This window comes from Periophthalmus magnuspinnatus, chromosome 12, assembly GCF_009829125.3.
Source record: "Periophthalmus magnuspinnatus isolate fPerMag1 chromosome 12, fPerMag1.2.pri, whole genome shotgun sequence".
Classification (NCBI taxonomy): domain Eukaryota; kingdom Metazoa; phylum Chordata; class Actinopteri; order Gobiiformes; family Gobiidae; genus Periophthalmus; species Periophthalmus magnuspinnatus.
Window position 1 is genome coordinate 2465260 of NC_047137.1, and position 18180 is coordinate 2483439.

General features: G+C 39.5%; 1 protein-coding gene across 2 annotated transcripts; it reads right to left on the bottom strand.

Moving 5' to 3' along the window:
• Positions 1–1052: 1052 nt before the first annotated feature.
• On the bottom strand, positions 1053–11575 carry net1 (neuroepithelial cell transforming 1). Of its 2 annotated transcripts, XM_033976273.2 has the most exons (9): positions 11314–11575; positions 7601–7705; positions 6938–7102; positions 6303–6365; positions 5278–5451; positions 4448–4705; positions 3817–3987; positions 3136–3322; positions 1053–2796 (listed from the first exon to the last, which is right to left on the bottom strand). In XM_033976273.2, the coding sequence occupies exons 1-9, from the start codon at positions 11404–11406 to the stop codon at positions 2393–2395; spliced, it is 1620 nt and encodes a 539-aa protein (XP_033832164.1). In that variant the 5' UTR covers positions 11407–11575; the 3' UTR covers positions 1053–2392. The 2 variants fall into 2 exon arrangements, with proteins under 2 accessions (XP_033832164.1, XP_055081708.1); XM_055225733.1 differs by lacking the exon at positions 6303–6365 and having other exon boundaries at positions 1157–2796; positions 11314–11571.
• Positions 11576–18180: the final 6605 nt, after the last annotated feature.

Below are 18180 nucleotides of genomic sequence, written 5' to 3' on the forward strand. Positions count from 1 at the left end.
GAGACGTCCCTGAAAAAGACATTGCTTGAATGGCACCATATGTTGCTCCAAATGTATGTACCTTTCAGCATTAATGGAGCCTTCACAGATGTGCAGGTTACCCATGGGCACGAACACACCCCCATACCATCATAGATTCTGGCTTTTGAAATTTGCACTGATAACAATCCGGATCGTCCTTTTCTTCTTTGGCACGCAGGACACGTTGTCCATTATTTACAAAAACAATTTGAAACGTGGATTCGTCCACAGCACACTTTTCCACTTTGTCAGTCCATCTCAGGTGAGCTCCTGAGCCGATGTGGTAATATCCTTTACACATTCATGTCTGTTTTTAATATAGTACTGGCTGAGGGATCGAAGGTCATGGGCATTCATTGTTGGTTTTCGGCCTTGCCACTTATGTACAGAGATTTCTAGATGATGAAATCCCTAAATTCCTTGCAATTGTACATTGAGAAACATTGTTCTTAGACTGTTGAACTATTTACTCACACAGTTCTTCACAAAGTGGTGAACCTCGCCCCATCCTTGCTCATGAATGACTGAGCCCTTTGGGGATGCTCCTTTTATACCCAATCATGACACTCACCTGTTTACAATTAACCTGTTCACCTGTGGAATGTTCCAAACAGGTGTATTTTAAGCATTCCTCAACTTTCCCATTCTTTTGTTGTCCCTGTCCCAACTTTATTGGAATGTGTTGCAGGCATCAAATTGAAAATGAATGAATATTTGCATAAAAACAATAAAGTTTATCAGTTTGAACATTAAATATCATGTATTTATAGTTTATTTAGTTCAATATAATATGAAAATAATATGAAAATCATACAAATCATTGTATTCTGTGTTTTTTCAAGTTTTACACAGCGTCCCAACTTCATTGGATTTGGAGTTGTATGATATGTTTTGGCCCTCATTTACAATATAGGTAACAGAACTAGAATTAGCTCCATGTCACATCTGCTGCCCGTGTCCAACCAGGAAATAAAATTATAAACTTAACCAAAATTTTACAACTAGGAAAAAAATAGATAAGGCTTTTTATTAAAAATTTCAATTTAATGATGTTTCCTTATGTTTTAGGTACATCTATGTCATAGGCTCTTTTTGAATTGAGAAAAAGATGAGTTCAAACCAGAATTTTCAATGCAATCTTACATGTTTATTGTGTTCAGTTACACACATTCTGCCATTTGCTTTAGTTCCCATGCCATCAATAGTTTGTTACATTCACAAATCCTTCTAAATCGTCTGCCTTCCCCTACTTAGATAAACATTCAGTTCAAATCTATTTCCAACATTTCATCTGCAAAAAGAAAATTTTTGCACATCCATTTTAAACTTTAATACCAAAACCAAAACAATCTATTCCATCTTCTCTCTAAATCCATCAAAACAACGTACTTTTTCCAACACAATCCAATCCTACACATAATAACTGCTTTGAAAAGCTGTAGCTAAACCCCTATGCAAGATGTTACACTGAAAAATGCTCCAAATAAGTCCTGATTTTTTTTTAATCAACATGGCTCAGAGTGTATACATTTTCAAAGTTTTAAAACAAAACTTCAGACCTGATTCGAAAACCCAAATATTAATTTTAGGGTTGCGTGATTTTTGTCATAACATAAAATATTGGCTTATATTTGTCATAAAGGAATGTATAAAAATAAGACCTAGCTGTCTGGATAAACTGTCTCTGCATTGGTTAGTGCTAAAATGTCTGGGCCAAATGCTTAAATATGATTGGTTGTTTAGGCAAAGTGGGAGGGACTATCTTTTGATGGACATGACATCAATCAAGACATACGTCCCATTATGAAAATTTAAAGCCAAAAATATTAGCTGTAGCATAGTTGACATTCAATGAGCAATGCTAGTGCAAAGCTTAGCCCATGTTGCTATCCTAATATGCTAACTAGAAGTATTTAAAACATTTTGAGAGGTCTTCTAGTTGAAGTTTAAACCGATATTCTTAATAGTAAAAAAATTCCATCAATTTGATTTTGTTTAAACTAATATATAAACTATGGCCAACCAATCATATTTAGACACCCAAATCTCCATGTTGCAACCATGTCAATGTCATCAACAGTACTGCTACAAAAACTCTACACTTACAAAATACAAAAATGCTAAATTAACCCCACAAATAACTAAAATAATGCTTAAATATTATGTTAGGAGTAAACAATGTAATTCAAACGCGGTGCTTCCTGATAGTCTTAAGTCTCTATGGGAGCAGTCCCATTCAAAATGGAGGGTACATACATTGTAGTAGCTGCCAAGTAGTGGACAGTAACATGGAACACTGTAAAATAATACACAGACATAAATATAGTCCTGGATTTTCCTCATATTTACAAAATGTCCAAAACGTTCCAACTCAAACCATAGTCTCTTTCCGTTTTCCCAAAGAATAGATGTATTTCTTGTCCTTTTTGGATTTTAGGAGCGACGCTGTGCTTGAGCAGGAGGGCAGCGAGCGCCTGAGGGGTTGTGGGGTGAGAGGGACAGAACAGGGAGAGTTGGGGGCAGATTGCGAGACTTGTGGGGTATTTTCGTCTGACGCCTCTTCCATGTGGACTATAGCGGAGATGGAGGAGGGTCTACGGCGAAGTGAGGAGGAGGAGCTGGGGGAGGAGGGGGAGGAGTCTGGGCGGAAGGTTGCGATGGCTGATCTGAGGCAGTTGAGCCATTGCTGCTTGTGGAAGATGTCGTTGACTTGGAGTGTATGTGAGGAGTGGGTCTGTGTGGGGTCTTGGGAACGCACTCGGAAAATATTCTTCGCTGGAAAATAAAGAAAATATATAAATGATTAGTAATGTTGTTAAAATATAAAAATAGAACTATAATTTTGATTGTCTACTAGGTTAAACCAGGACTAACCTAAGACTAAAAATTACTTACAACTAAATACAATCTAAAAACAGGCTAAACCAGGACAAAGATAGAACTAGGACTATATTATAAGAAATAGGGCAGAACCAACAATAAACAATGATCAAACTAGTACTAAATATGGACTAAGCCAGGACTAACCCAGGTCTAAACCAGGTCTAAACCAGGTCTAAAGTAGGAATAAACCCGGTCTAAACCAGTTTTTAAGTCTATATAACCAGTCCTTACCTCTGTCTGCGTTACTGAAGGCCCCTCTGAAGGACCCTCCCATCCTCACATCTCCATCTTGGAGGTCTTCTAGCACTAGGTCCTGCACTGGGATGGGCTGTCTGTAAACCTGGAAGCACTGGCGCTCATTTCTGCTCACAGACCGGGTCAGAACCAGAACCTCCGTGAACAAGAACACGTGCAACTTCTGCAAAATACAAGAAAATTGTGTGTTATATAAGAGCTGGTTACAATCTGTCTATGACTACAGCTACGACCAGGGTCAGCTTTTAAGAGGCTAAAATGCTTCTGGATAAATTGTGTTTGGTAAATGCTTAAACATGATATTGAAATTGGTGAAATCTCTGTGCTCTCCTCTCAATATCTCTTATACAACTGAAATGATTACTGGTAAATATTTTTTTATGTAATCATGCAGTTATGTAAGGTTGAAGGGCATATTTAAGATTTTTACATTTTAATGATGTAAGTCAATTTGAATTTAAACTACACTATATAAATGTTTTTAAGACATGTCTTTATGAAATAAAAATTATAAACAAATAAACACCCGCAAGCAACAATGAAGTGTTTAATTGTGATTAATCACATTATTGTTTTATCGTTTGACAGCACTAGTTTAAACCCAGTCCAACTACTATTGAACTAAAGCTAAAATAACCCAAATGACTTTTGCCGTACCGTTCCGCTCTTGCTGCGCAGTTCACCATGGCACAGTAGACTTTTACACTGTTCAATCCTTGAGTCCCTCTGCCTCTCGTCTAAATACTCCAATTTGTCGATGTAGTACTGGCACTCAGACTCTCCCTTCTTCAAATCGATATCAGCCAGAACGTCTTGGATTAAACTTATCTGTGGAAGATCAGGGACAAAAGGTTACACTGAAGCCTCAAATGTGAAGGAGAAGCACAGAGAAGAAAAGGAATGTAAACTGTCAAGTTGAAAATGTGCGTTTTTAATTGGCTTGGGCCAATTAGAATTATCTAATCAATGTTAATGTATTTTTATACATTCTAATTGTATTCTATATCATAACATTTGTAGTAGAAGGAGCAGCAGCAGTTGTAGTTTTAGTAGTAGTAGAAGTAGAAACAGTAGTAGCAGTAGTAACAGTAGTAGCAGTAGTAACAGTAGTAGCGCTAGTAGTAGCATTAGTAGCAGTACCAGTAGACGTATGAGTAATAGTAGTAGTAACAGTAGTAGCAATGACAACAGTAACAGTAGTAGAAGTAGTACTAGTAGTAGCAGCCGTAGCAGCAATTTTAACAGTAGCAGCAGTAGTAACGGTAACAGTAGTAGTATTAATACTCACAGCTTGCTCCAGACTGGCCGTATCGGGGTGCTCTGGTGGTGTATGTCTCAGTATCTGTTTGAGGAGCAGGGGGTATTTGACCAGACGAGATCGCGGTATGTCCAGAAAACTCCAGAGATCTAGTTTTCTGCTGAAGGGAGACTCTAAACATCTCTGTAAAAAGTCCTGCACTCGAGGATCCTGCTTCTTCTGGTCCAAAAGAGCTTTAGCTGCTAACTGGTTACTGCAGTAGTCTCTGTAAGCATTCAGCCTGGGCAGCTGTGGGGTAGAAGACAAAATTTGGTTAAAGATTCGAATGGAGTTTATGGCTAAACGATTTCAGAATGTATGTTTTAATAAAAGGATTCTGTTCAAATTTCACATTATAAACCAGATGAATTGGCACTGACTGAAATCTGTACTGACAAACTAATGCAAGAATCATATTTCGGAAAATGTTAGTACAGATCTAAAGAACTACAGGGTTAGCAGTTTATGCAGGATAAGACCCCATGAAGACACAGGGAGGGCATCTGACTCATAGGGGCATTTAAGAACATATTTGTACAGATCTAAACTACAGATTTAGCCATTTTTATGCACAATAAGACTGGAGATTTTGTTGCTTGTAAAATAAGTTATGGTACTAAACTAGGAACTTGACCAGGACAAAAACAGGACTAAACCAGGACTGGACTAGCACTAGGCCAGCACTAGACCAGGACTGGACCAGGAACTAGACCCAAAAGCAAAAAATTCAGCCTATGTGGTTTGCTAAATGCGTCCATTCAAATTTTAGATTCCAGTTCTAATTGTGAGTTTATTTAGTTTGTGGTATAGTAGTTCCGTACCCAGCTGACGACTATCTGCCCAATCTGTCCCACGGTCCCGTCCTCGGCTGTGGCTTTGGATAGCTGCTGCAGGAGGTCTTCATGAAGTGGGATAAATGCATCCAAGTTTCCAAAAATCTGAGTCAGCTCCTCTTCAGACATAATGGAGAGTTTCAGCATAGGGTCGTGATATGCCTGAGAGAGAAGACAGGACATGGTTTAACAATTATGATTCAATACCTTTCTGGCTGTCGCACTTCACCTCCATGGAACTACAAAATTAAAACCATACTTTGGAACCTTCTCCATGGAGATAGATCAGATTAATGCCATACTGTGGGACATTACACCCCAAAGGAGCTACATTTACATGGAAACAAGCAGAAGGAGGCCAAATAAGAGTCAGGTTTGTGGAGGTACATGCCCACTTACAGTAAGGACACATGATTTCTAAGATTTTCAATGCATTAAAACAACCAAAATAATAAAAAAATAAATAAATAAATAGCTTGCACAATCTACTACAAACATCCAAAAGAGAGCCAGAGCAGGATGACCAATGGCGCGTGTGTTTTTATAGCTGCTGGCTTGGATGGTCTAGTTGTTCAGCCAAAGTCTTGATTTAACTTTAGCTGAAAGGTCCTGTACCAGATTTGTTCCCATGTATTTAAAATGTGCCGTGACTCAGTACAGATATATTTTCTCAAGGTTAAAAATAAGTCCACTGTTTACTGCCTGCATCTGATTATAAATCGTTTTATTGTCTGATAATCTGGACGTGCGTGGTTAGCATGCTAGTTATTGTTAGCATTACCCTGATACCAAAACTGCTCTGGTCTCTAAGAGTTGTGAAAAGCTCTTATAAACTCATTGTGGTGAGTAATTAGGATGCTCTCGGATTGCGTAAGATAAATGAGGAATAACCATTGCAAAACCTTAAAAAATTAACTAGCTCTGTTTTCATGTTTTAAAGCGGTAAAAATCAGGTAGAGCGCCTTCAATTCAGTTTGCACATTCCTATTGGCTCAGATGAGATTTAAACCCACCTTTCGTGCGAGCTGCAGATCCTCAATCAGGTCGTGTTCTCCGCGTGAGAGCTCAAATATGGCCTGAAGAGGAGAAGGGAGGACAGCAGCCATTTTAGGAACAAACCATGAATCAACACAGGCTTTTAAATTGTTTTAAAGGGGCAGTCAAAACAACAGATGTACTAGCTTGTGTAAATAGAGTGTTGGCTAAAAAGCAAATCTCGACATGCTAAATAAAACATTTTAATAGCTTATAGCTAAATAGAGCCACAACAATATAATTAGCATGTCTCCTACATAGATACAATTGTATTTTCATTCTTTAAGTGATATTGTGGCTAGTTACAAACATTAATATTACACAAACTTGACTCTTGTGAGCTTTCAGCCACGTTATAATCCTGTCACCTCCTCAAAACATACCTGGAGTTGTGCTTTGTTTCAATTTTTTGTTATTGTCTGTCTATATCACCAAAGCTCAAAATGCTCTGTTCCACCTTGTGATGTCATGATGCGGTTCAAGTTAACAGCTCCCTTTATCTTTTGTGCATTAGAGACTGACAATTCCAAGGCTGAATCCAAATGATTCTAGTGAAGGTGTATGGAGTTTAAAAACACAGTGGAGTACATCCTGTGTGTGGTTTGCTCCTCACCTCTTGTCTCTTGATCTCCTTGACCGACATCGTTCCTTTCTGGTGCAGGTCCAGGTTTTCAGACCAGAGGATGCTGTTCCTGCGTTTGGGAGGGGTGGGGGCTGTGGCCTTGGAGCAGGTTTTATGGGGCGCGGCCGGCGACTTCCCATCGCCCCGAAAAGAGGCCTGAAGATTAGGCGAAAGAGAGGAATCTGATTTAGTTTAAAGGAAGTGACAAGATAATGCCAACTATAGATGTGTTTACATTTGTCCTGGTTTAGTTCTGCTTTAGTCCTAGTTTACTTCTGGTTTAGTCTCTGGTTTAGTCCTATTTTGTTCCTGGTTTAGTCCTGTTCTTGTCCTGGTTTAGTCCTGTCTTGGGCTAGTTCTGTGTTTAGTTCCTATTTAGTCCCTAGTTTAGTCCTAGTTTAGTCCCGGTCTAGTTTCTAGTTTAGTTCTGGTTTAAACCTGGTTTGGACCTGGTTTAGACTTAATTTAAATCAACAATTTTGTGAAACCTATAAGAAGACAGTTGTTGGTATTGGGATTTGCAAAAATAAGTAAACAGTGGTAATAGTAGTAACAGTAGCAGACATGGTAGTGGTAGCAGTAGAGGTAGCATTAGCAGTAGTAGTAGTAGTAGTAGTAGCAGTAGAGAGTAAATAGTCATAGTATTATTGTTACCTGGATGGTTTGGCCGAATCGCCGGACGGCCCCATTCTTGGGAGAAATGAGGTTAGCGAGCGACGTCACCCTGCCGAGCGGTCGGACGCGCTTGGTACTGGGTTCCTATACAGACCGAAAGAGAAGAGTTAGTCAAGCTCCTCACATTAAAGCCACATTCTGGTTGTTTTATACGGATCAATGCATACCCAAGAAGGAGAGGATTCTTCAAAAAGTTTGTTGCATTTTGTATAATTTCAGTTTGAAAATGAAAAAATCCATACACCAAATATGTATCTATATGTAGAGTGAAAACCAAGACTAAACCAGGTCCAAACCAGGTCTAGATTGGTCCCAAACTGGGTCAAAGTGAGGACTAAATTGGGACTAAACTGTGACACCAAGTAATATTAAACCAGGTCTAAAACAGTACAAAAAACATGACCACCCAAATATATAAATTTCAGATCTTTACTTCATAACAAGCCCCAAAGACAGCTGTCTCTGAGAGTAACATGAGTATTATCGAGACAAAAGGAGACAGAGAGGCGGGCTAACCCACACATGGACTAACAGCTGCCAGATTTGAACCAGGTCTGAACCTGGCTTAGTCCTGGTCTTTTGGTGGGACTTTAGGGGAGAGAAGGAGGGGTTGGAGGAATGCCAGGAATGCTATGCTCCTCTCAGCTGTTCCATACACTCCCACCCTCCCCCCTCTGCTAATGCTAACACAAGTGACCGAACAAGGGCAACAACAGCTACCACGAGCTAGCGCCCAATTTGTCACATGGGTTTTAACACCTTTGGGACACCTCGGAGCAACACCTTGGAGCAAATGCATGCTATTAAGAGTCCCAAATGCTTGAGACCAGATAAACATGTTGCAAATTGTCACATGGAATCCTGATTATGCAAAGACTCATTTTGATCATTTTCAAAGTAGAATTTTGGGCAAATTAGTTTAGTAATTAGTCCTCATATTTATCACTGAAAGATTTTTGCCCTTTGAATCCTTACTGTTCTGTTTTTTTATTTAACTTTTGTTTTATTAACAAAATATTATTACAAAAACATTGAAGTAGGAGGCCATACTGATGTTTGCCTGTGTGTTTGGTATATCTTCACTAGAATGGAGTTTCAGGACTATGCAAATTATGTAAATGTTTATGTAGATATAACATGGACTACAGTTCAACATTGCAAGAAATCGAAGTACATATTGTGTATTTTTAAATCTGATTTCAATACTAAATAATAGACTCAATACTCGATTTTCAACATTAAATAATACTACGTTCTTTTAAATTACCATGTGGCCTTATATTTGTGTAATCCCTCAGTCATCCAGGTTGGTTCTGTAGTGGTCCATGGGTGTATGTGGACTCATACTTGTTCTGATACAGCTCATGATCATTCTAAATCTATTCATGAAAGGTTCATTTCTGTCCTGTCAATGGGACTTTTTTAGTATCGAATCCTGCGAAAAATGTGTATCTCGTTTCAATACTACTTTTGATACTTTTAAAAACCCTGTAATAGCTGTAGAACTGTTTAATAAAGTAGTAATAACATAGTAATAGTCCCTTTTACCCCTGGCCTCCTCTGTGTTTACCCTGTGCGGGGCATTAGAGGCAGAATTGTACTTTTACGGCCTTAACTTGTCTGGGCAGATTTTTCTTTGAGCTTTGAGCCTTGCGTGAGAATGGACTGCACCTGGGTTTAGGTATACCCTCTCCTCCTCCCCATATCCTCCTCTCCCTCTCTCTCTTTCTTTCTTCTAAAAGCTCCCGTCTTCAGCCCCGAGCCTTTGAGAAATAAGAGAAGTATATGGCAATGGTCCAACAACAACAAAAATCAAAGGTAATGATTTCGGCTGCAGAGGAACAACGCCTGGGAAAAGGTTTAGGATTTTAAAGCTCATTTTAAAGAATACTTCACAAACCAATGTTAACTGTTGTAAACCGATTCCTCAAATACATACTAAACCCTCACTAACATGTTGGCACAGCTATACTGCGTAACTTTTCATTTTGATTGTATGCCACCTTCTTGTCTCCATGTTATCCCAGTAGTTTCAAAGCATGGCATTGAAGTTATCTGTTTTGTATATATGTCCATTTTGTGTAACATAAGACATTTAGGACATTCAAAAAGTAAATCTATAGGTATGTGGTTGTAATTTTGATAAGCTTGTTTAAAAAGTTCATACACTCATTTTAAAGCCAGTGTTACAGATTTTAAGTCTACATCTGGCAGCCATTTGAATACATCAGCCCACTCTCTGTGCTGGATTATTGCTTTTCTCTCTGTAAACCGTAGCCAAACCATAATCCTACATTTCCTCTTGACCCAGACCAAAGAGAGTCTTTTTTTTTTTGTTTTTTGTTGCTTCAGCAGATTTCAGAAAACAGAGCCACAGACACAGCAGTTATAAACATTATAAGAGAAGTTTACATTACTTTACTTAAGAACATTTGATCTTATTTTGAAAAGTTAAATTACCTCCCAATAAAATAAACATTTTGGAATTTTAAATAAAAAAGTACAAAATGTTACACTTAAAATTTAGCAATTAACAATTAGCCTTAAAAAGGATGAATAAAGACTTAATTGATATTAGTAGTAGCATATATATTATATATATATATATATATATATATATATATATATATATATATATATATATATATATATATATATATATATATATATATATATATATATATATATATATATATATATATATTTTTTTTTTTTTTTTTTTTTTTTATTAAACTCAAATGTGGTCACATAGTGTGAAGTCATTGTAACTTTTTACACTACACTTCCAAAAAGCAGATGCAAGTGAGCCCTCAGGTGGCTGACAGAGATACCACACACACATTCCTCCACACTACAAAGCAGACTCCTGGATTTATGCCTGGAGTTTCCAAAATCAATATTGGAAAACTTGGAGATAGTTCAAAGATAGAAAGAGAAAATAGAGAGAGAGATATATTCTTGGAGAAAATACTGTTTTTTTAGACAGGTAGATTACTATCAACAAAAGTTTTAGCTCACCTTTCAGTCCCAAATTACAACCAAATGCATGTCTAGACCTCATTTACCAGTTCTAACCACAATCTCAGTGTGCAGTTTTTGAACAGTTAGCAGCTTGCACAGGGTCAAAATGTCAGGTCTCATTGTGCAACCCCAAACACTTCTCAAATTGTTCAGATCACTTCTTCTTTTGTGAATACTTTGACTATCACTCAAAACCACTTTTGGGAAACGCACTTCCTAAAAAGCCACAGAATCCGGAATGATGCAGTTTTGCAAAAATATAACAAATAGAAAGTTTAGCTAGCTTTGCAGACAGACATTACATTGAGTTTCATTAGTGCAAATGCTAATCCAAACACTTTGTTGATTTGACTGTTGTCCCCTGCTGCTACCTTCTCGGGGAGTCTCTATCTTCACATAATTAAAAGGCAGGAAACAGGGAATACACAAAACTCTAGGGGGCACATTGAATGCAATCTAGACTAGAGTTAGCTATCTCACTATCTTCAAGTCCAAAAGGTGAGCAGATAATGCTAAGGTTTGGCTCTGATTGCTTCAATGGAACTGCGTGACTTCATCTAGTTAACCATTGACATGAACTGAGCCACTCATGACCCGAAACTTTACATGAAGAATTAAGAAGTCGCTTCAAAAATGTTGCCATTAAAAAAAAAAAAAAAAAGAATTCTCACCTCTAGTTCTTTGCTGGCTTGGCTCTGGCAGTCTATCACTTGCAATGTGCGTTTGACAGGCACCAACGTTCCAAGTTCATCGTAAGCCACCATAGCTTTGGAAAGGTATCCGTAAAATCCTGTTTCACCAAATATAATCCACAGTTTTGCAAAAATGTCAAATCAAAATGGAATTCAAAATAGTTTAATAAATAAGTGCCCTGACGTCACCTGAGCTCACCCCAGTGTGGAACAGGGGCTGACCTCTGGCTCTACTTTGGATCATCTGGCTGTGCAGAGCAGAGGGAGGTATTTATAGAGAACCAAAAAAAGGAGGGAGAGAAGGAGGGATCAGACAGAGGAGAGGAGGAGTCAGACAGTCCCGAAACGGCCCACGTGGAGAAAGAAAGAGGTAGGAGGGAGAGAAAGAAAGAAATATATACAAAGAGGGGGGAAGAAAAAAATACGAAATACACACAGGTAGGGAGAGAGGTGAAATATAGAGGGAGAGAGAGGAAGAGGGAAAGTAGGGGAGAGAGAAAGGAGGATGAAAGGAGAGGGGGGGGCAAACAGAGAGAGGAAGAAAGAGGAAAAATAGAAAAAAAAGGAAAAATAGACAGTGAGAGATGGGGTAGAGAGAGGAGGGAGGGAGAGAGGAGGAGGGGATACAGAAAGGGGAAAAGAAAGGGAAGGAAGGAGAGGGAAGAAAAAGGGTAGAGGGGAAAGAGGGAGACAAAGAAGTAATGGGACGGGGAGGGGAGAGGGAAAGAGAAAAAAAGAAAATAAGTGAGAGTAAGAGGAGAGAGGGAGAGAAAAAGAGGGAAGGGAGGAGAGAGAGGGTAAGGGGGAGAGTAAGGGAAGAGAGAGGATGTAAAAAGTGAGAGGGAGAGAAGAAAGTACAGTGAAGGAGGGAAAGAGGGAGGAAAAGAGAATGACAGACAGAAAGAAGACGAGAAAAAGTTGTAGAATTAGGGAGAGAGGTGGGGAGAGAAAAGAGAGGACAAGACAGGGAGAGAGAGCACAAGAGAGAGAGGGTCAAGACAAGACAGGGAGGGAGAGAGAGAGTGAGCAAAAAGGGAGGGATGAAAAAGAGACAAGATGCATCATCTCTTTCTAGTCAGAGTTTAACGAGAATCTGTTTACATGTTCTGTCTGGAAGCCACGGCTGCTGTGATTGGCTGTCGCTGATGACATCACAGCACACACACCACACCAGATGAATCACATAAGAATATATTTAAAGTCTTCATGTAATTAAAGTTTAAAATTCCAGGGAAAAATCCGCTGAAATATATTTTGCAGTAGTGACGTGGATAGGGACATGAGAGCGTACAGATGAGATTATGGTTCCAGGGATTTGCAGATCCACGGAGCTAATGTTATACTTACGTACAAAATAAATAAATGATTAGAATGCAGTGTACCACAGCCAAATAGGGTCGTCAAAAGTATTGAAAATAACCAATACTAAAACTAGTATCGAAACTGGATAACACAAAAGAGCATGCTACCATTTAATGTTGAAAATCACATTCTATTGTTTGAAAAAAGAGGTATCAGAATTATTACTGAGTATCAGTATCAACACCTAGCATGCTAACACGCACGTCCTGATTCTTGGACAATAAAACACTTCGCAAGAGTGATCGTTCAGTGCCTGAAGCATCATCATCCGGGATTCATAGAACCGTAGTTACATACGTAACTTTCGTTTTCTAACATGGAAGCCAGAGAACTTGTTTCTTTTATTACGTCGTTTTAGATTATTTAAAAAGTGCAAATTATAACATAATGATCCACAGGTGTCATAGATTATAACTATAGAACGCACACAAGCACTATGGTGCTAGGTTGAGCGTCTGATTTAAATAAGCTAAATAAACTGCCACATTCCAATAGGTTAAACATTAAGAAATATTTTTACAAATCAATGTTTTTGGCATTTTAGAGAATTCACTTATATCTAGGATGATGTCATGTGCTCAATACCACCATGACATAAACCTTTAGAGGAGTCATCCAAGAGTGATGCATTATGCCAGATTTTGGTTTGACTAAGTCTGCATCACAACATGTTTGGTGATGCTTATATTCACACAGCTAACATGAAATAACACACTGGTAGATCTAATGACATGTTCATACACTGTATATATAAATGGACATAGCTAATTTGCTAGCCGCCGTGTTCCATGGCAGTGCTTCTGACTCTATTGACTCCAAGTGACTTGGAGTCACTCTTTCTGTAACAGCTGCTATCAGGCTTGTCATTTTGGTCTTAAAATGTTCGTATTAACCCACTTGACATGATCCTGGGGCTTTTATTTTGCTTTTGTGTCCATAAATCAAGATATAAACATTAATACCAGACAAGACATCCTCTTTCCCTGAGGTTGCTTCCACTAGTGTTAGCAACAGGTTTAACTGACAGTGTTACTGAGCTCCAGCTCCCTACTAAACCAGCGTTGCAGGAAGGGGCACTATCTTCAACATCCTCGCTCCAGATTGGCTCTTCGGTTGCTATGATACTCGTCGGAATTCCAAATATGGAACTGGGCTTCAAATTCGCCCCTATGTCCCTGCTAGCCTCGATGAGCTTCATTTGGAGCTGAACACTGTGGGTGACGTCACACTCTCAGTTCACTTCTTTATACAGTCTATGAGAGTGACCAAGCCTTTGACACAGAGCACAAAACAAGCGACCCAAGCCCTACAGAAATATGGTTTTAAGTTATTTGTTTTATGCGTCAAACAAATGCTAGCCAGAAGGACATTAAAGCATGTTAAAATAGCATCACTAAAATCAGGAAATGCTTTTAAATGTTAAATTTACTGAGTCAATTATTATGAAACAACTGAAAACTGAATCTTTTATTATGTAAAAATGCAGCTTAAAAACAAACTTTAAAAACGCAACCCGTGATTCTCAAAATTTGCAAGTGATTTTACAAAAAGAAACTCAAAGTCAATATAAAGAAGCAGACTTGGCAACTCTGTGTGAGATGAGGAGCAGGTCATTATAATGTGAATGGCTGAAAATGGCCAAGACTCTGCTCTCTGTGATCTTCCTCCTTTTACTCCTCCTCACTGTGGACTGGTCTAATGACACCACGGTTTCACCTCTGAGTCACCACTTCCCCCACATTGTCTAGTTTGTATGGGGTGTAGGGTTGTCAAATGTATTGAAAATCAGATCTAATCGATACTAAAACTAGTATCGAAACTAGACACTCACTGTTCACAGGTATCGATACTAAAAAAGTCCCTTGATTAATATTAATTTGAAGTAACATTACTATTACTTGAGTACATTTTGTGGCTGGTTGACCTCCTCTGTCAACAGTGCAACAGGTTTTCTGTTTATTTAGTTCATTTACTAGTGAGATTTTAATGGCAATAAAAATCTAAACTGTGGTGGTCATAATTACTCCAGCTGCTCTCCATGGGGTCTTATTCTCTGTAAAAGCTGCTAACCCTGTAGTTTAGACCTCTATAAACATGTTCTGAAATGCCTGGGCTTCTTAGATTATTTAAAGTTACTTTAAAGATAGATCAGTTTTCTGCCATAATGTGGAATATTATAGGCAAAAGAACAATATTTCCATGGAAAAAGGCAGCTATCCCTCCTCCAGGCCAAAGAAGGTTTGTGGAGATGCAAGCCTGTTCACAGTAAGTTGTTCAGTGGTGAAGAAAACAAATAAACATCCAAATTGAAAAAAAAAAAGGGGGGATTGCAGTGTATTTTGGTCTAAAAAGGTCCACGATGGGGCTTTAAATCCCTGCCTTACTCAGCATATGTTCTGTAGTGTATGATGAGAGCGGTGACTCAGAGTGTTTCGTGAGAGGGCTGCGACGGAGCAGAGAGTTACTAAGAGTCCAATATGTTAGTCATGAGCTGCAGCAGGCTCTGCACTCTGCTATATATCTGACACACAGGGACATTTCAGAACATGTTTGTAAAGATCTAAACTACAGGGTTAGCAGCTTTTACAGAGAACAGACCCCATAGAGACACAGGGCATTTGACACACAGGGAGGGCATCTGATTGATTTGTGCATTAGTGAGGGTTTCAAACGGCTTCTGACATGCACTTTGCAGTTTGTAACGCTGAGGGCGAATAAATGCAAGATAATGAAGTCTTATGCCATACTGTGGAACATTCCAAAGAGAAACATCTCCACAGAGACAGGTAGACAAGCAGGGCCGTCCACTAGAAAAGTTGCATGGTGAATCTTTAAAGCCCCACTGCGTCACTTTTTAGACCTGACTATTATTTGACCTGGAAGCTATAATATTCCACAGTATGACATAAAGCTCATCTATCTCCATGCAGAAAGTTCCGAAGTATGGCTTTAACTTTGGATTTCCATGGAATCAGGCAGGTGATGTACTACCACTAGAAAGTTCCAGACTAGCTTTAAAATGAGCTTCAGACATTCAGTTTCACTAATCTGGAGCTCTTACATAAAGCCTTCTGCCTGTGTAGTCTCATGTGTGTAGTCATATACCATTCACCGAGTCAGAGTCAGCAAGGATGGGACTAATAAAAGCAATGGATGGGACAGGATGGGCGAATAAAAGCGATGGATGCAACGGGACGAAAGGGAGGGACCAATAAAAACAGCGCGTGTCAGAGAAGTTACTCAGAACACAAGAGACTGGAGTTTGAATCAGAGACATGTCTGATTTTGTCACTGTAACATCAAATAAACACAAGTTAGAGACACATCAGGGCCTGCTCAGAGAGGGAGGGAGGAGAGGAGAAAAGAGAGGAGGGATAGAGTAGGGAGGAAAGAGACACACATCAGGGCCAGCTCGGAGAGACAGGACAGGAAGAGAGGAGAGAGGAGGGAGCAAGGAAGGAGGAGAGAGACACATCAGAGCCTGCTCAGAGGGAGAGAGAGAGGAGAGGAGGGAAAGAGCAGAGGAGAGAGAGACACATCAGGGCCTGCTCAGAGGGAGAGAGAGAGGAGAGGAGGGAAAGAGCAGAGGAGAGAGGAGAGAGAGACACATCAGGGCCTGCTCAGGGAGGGAGGGATGAGAGGAGAGGGGGGAGAGAGGAGAGGAGGGAGGAGAGAGAGAGAGAGAGACACACATATTAGGGCCTGCTCAGAGAGGGAGGGAGAAGAGACAGGAAAGGTGAAGGGGTGAGGGATTTGAATTTTCAACATTTATTACAAGTTTGATGGGATGGAGAGATTTGGGGGTGAAGGGGAGAGAGGGAGGAAAGAGAGAGGGAGTAATGCTTTAACCACACTGTAAGGAAGCAGAGCAAAGAGGCCCCCAGAGAGAGAGAGGCACGAAAGAGAGAGAGAGAGAGAGAGAGAGAGAGAGAGAGAGAGAGAGAGGTAGGGGGACAAGAGAGAGAGGGAGATAAGAGGGGGCTTAAAATAGAGGAGAGAGGGAGGGAGAGAAGAGGGAGACAAGCAGGTGGCAGACCCTCAACCAGAAAAGTTACAGAGTGCAGTGAAGAGTTTCTGTACCCATGTTTGTGAATGGAGAGAGCACACATACATGAACAGAGGGAGTGCATAGAAAGATAGTGCATGTAGAGGAGAGTACGCATAGAGCAACTGCAAATAGAAGAGAGTACAGAGAGAGTATAAATACAGAGGGAAAGCATGTCCAGACAGTGCATGTGGAGCAGAGTGCATGTGGAGCAGGCTTGTTTAAACAGCATCACGAGATAGACATGCCTCTGGCTCGGTACCAATGTGCCCAAATGCAGCTTTCACATCCAATAAACAAATTATTATAGAGACATATTTTCTTATTTATATATTTTTATTTCTCAAGTCTCAAGTGGGAGAGTTCAAGAATCTTGGGGTCATGTTCACGAGTGAGGGAAGGATGGAGCGTGAGAATGGCTATTGGATCAGTGCAGAGTCTGCAGTGATGCGGTCGCTGTATCGCATTGTTGTGGTGAAGAAGAAGCTGAATCCAAAGGCAAAGCTCTAGATTTACCAGTCAATCTATGTTTCTACCCTCCTCTCTGGTCCTGGTTTAGTCCTGGTTTAGATCTCTGATCCTACTCTCACCTATGGTCCTATGGAACAGTTTCTTCCCCTCTGCTGTTTGTCTCATGAACACTTTATAATATTTGCACAAAACTGGACACTTTATAACACCGGTCACTTTAATAAGTCATGTTTGCACTGTTGTTCTGATGCTGCTGTTGTGTATATTTTCTACCTTTAAGTATTTGATTTGATTTTTAAGCATATCTTTTTTTTTTTTTTTTTTACTTTGTGCATGCCCTTATTTGTATTTGTATTTATTTAGTGTGTTTTATGTTGCACTTTATCACCAAAGTAAGTTCCTAGTTTGTGAACTGTGTTCACAAACGATGGCAATAAAAGGATTCTGATTCTGATCTGATTCTGGTTTAGTCCTGGTTTAGATCTCTTGTCCTACCCTCACCTGTGGTCATGAGCTTTGAGTAAGCAAGGCAAGGCAAGTTTATTTGTATAGCACAATTCATACACAAAGTGCTTTACAGAGTACGAAAAGACATTCAAATCACAAGACAAATTTCAAACATAAATAATCACAAATAATCACCATAAGATTAACATTAAAGTAGAAAAGTGCAGAATAGCAACCTTTCAGTCATATGCACAGCTAAAAAGAACTTAAACATTGTCAGAGTAGACAAATCTCAAAGAATCTTCAGGAAGATTGTTCCAGGTTTTAGCTGCATAAAACTGAAATGCAGGAGGCCGGTCCCTGAAGTCCTCAGAGTGCGAGATGGTTCATATGCCACATATCGGAGATGTACTTTGGACCTAGGCCATGGAGAGACTTGTACACAAGCAGAGCTGCTTTAAAGTCTATTCTTTGAGCTACGGGAAGCCAGTGCAGAGACCTGAGCACAGGACTTATGTGCT

What these genes read in the sequence shown, in the direction of transcription:
- net1 (XM_033976273.2), bottom strand. Translation starts at nt 11,406, where the DNA reads ATGGTGGCTTACGATGAACTTGGAACGTTGGTGCCTGTCAAACGCACA. An exon ending in AAGCCAGCAAAGAACTAGAG is followed by an intron (nt 7,706 to 11,313) that starts GTGAGAATTCTT and finishes CGGTCTGTATAG; the next exon opens with GAACCCAGTACCAAGCGCGT. An exon ending in CTTCAGTAACGCAGACAGAG is followed by an intron (nt 2,797 to 3,135) that starts GTAAGGACTGGT and finishes TTTATTTTCCAG; the next exon opens with CGAAGAATATTTTCCGAGTG.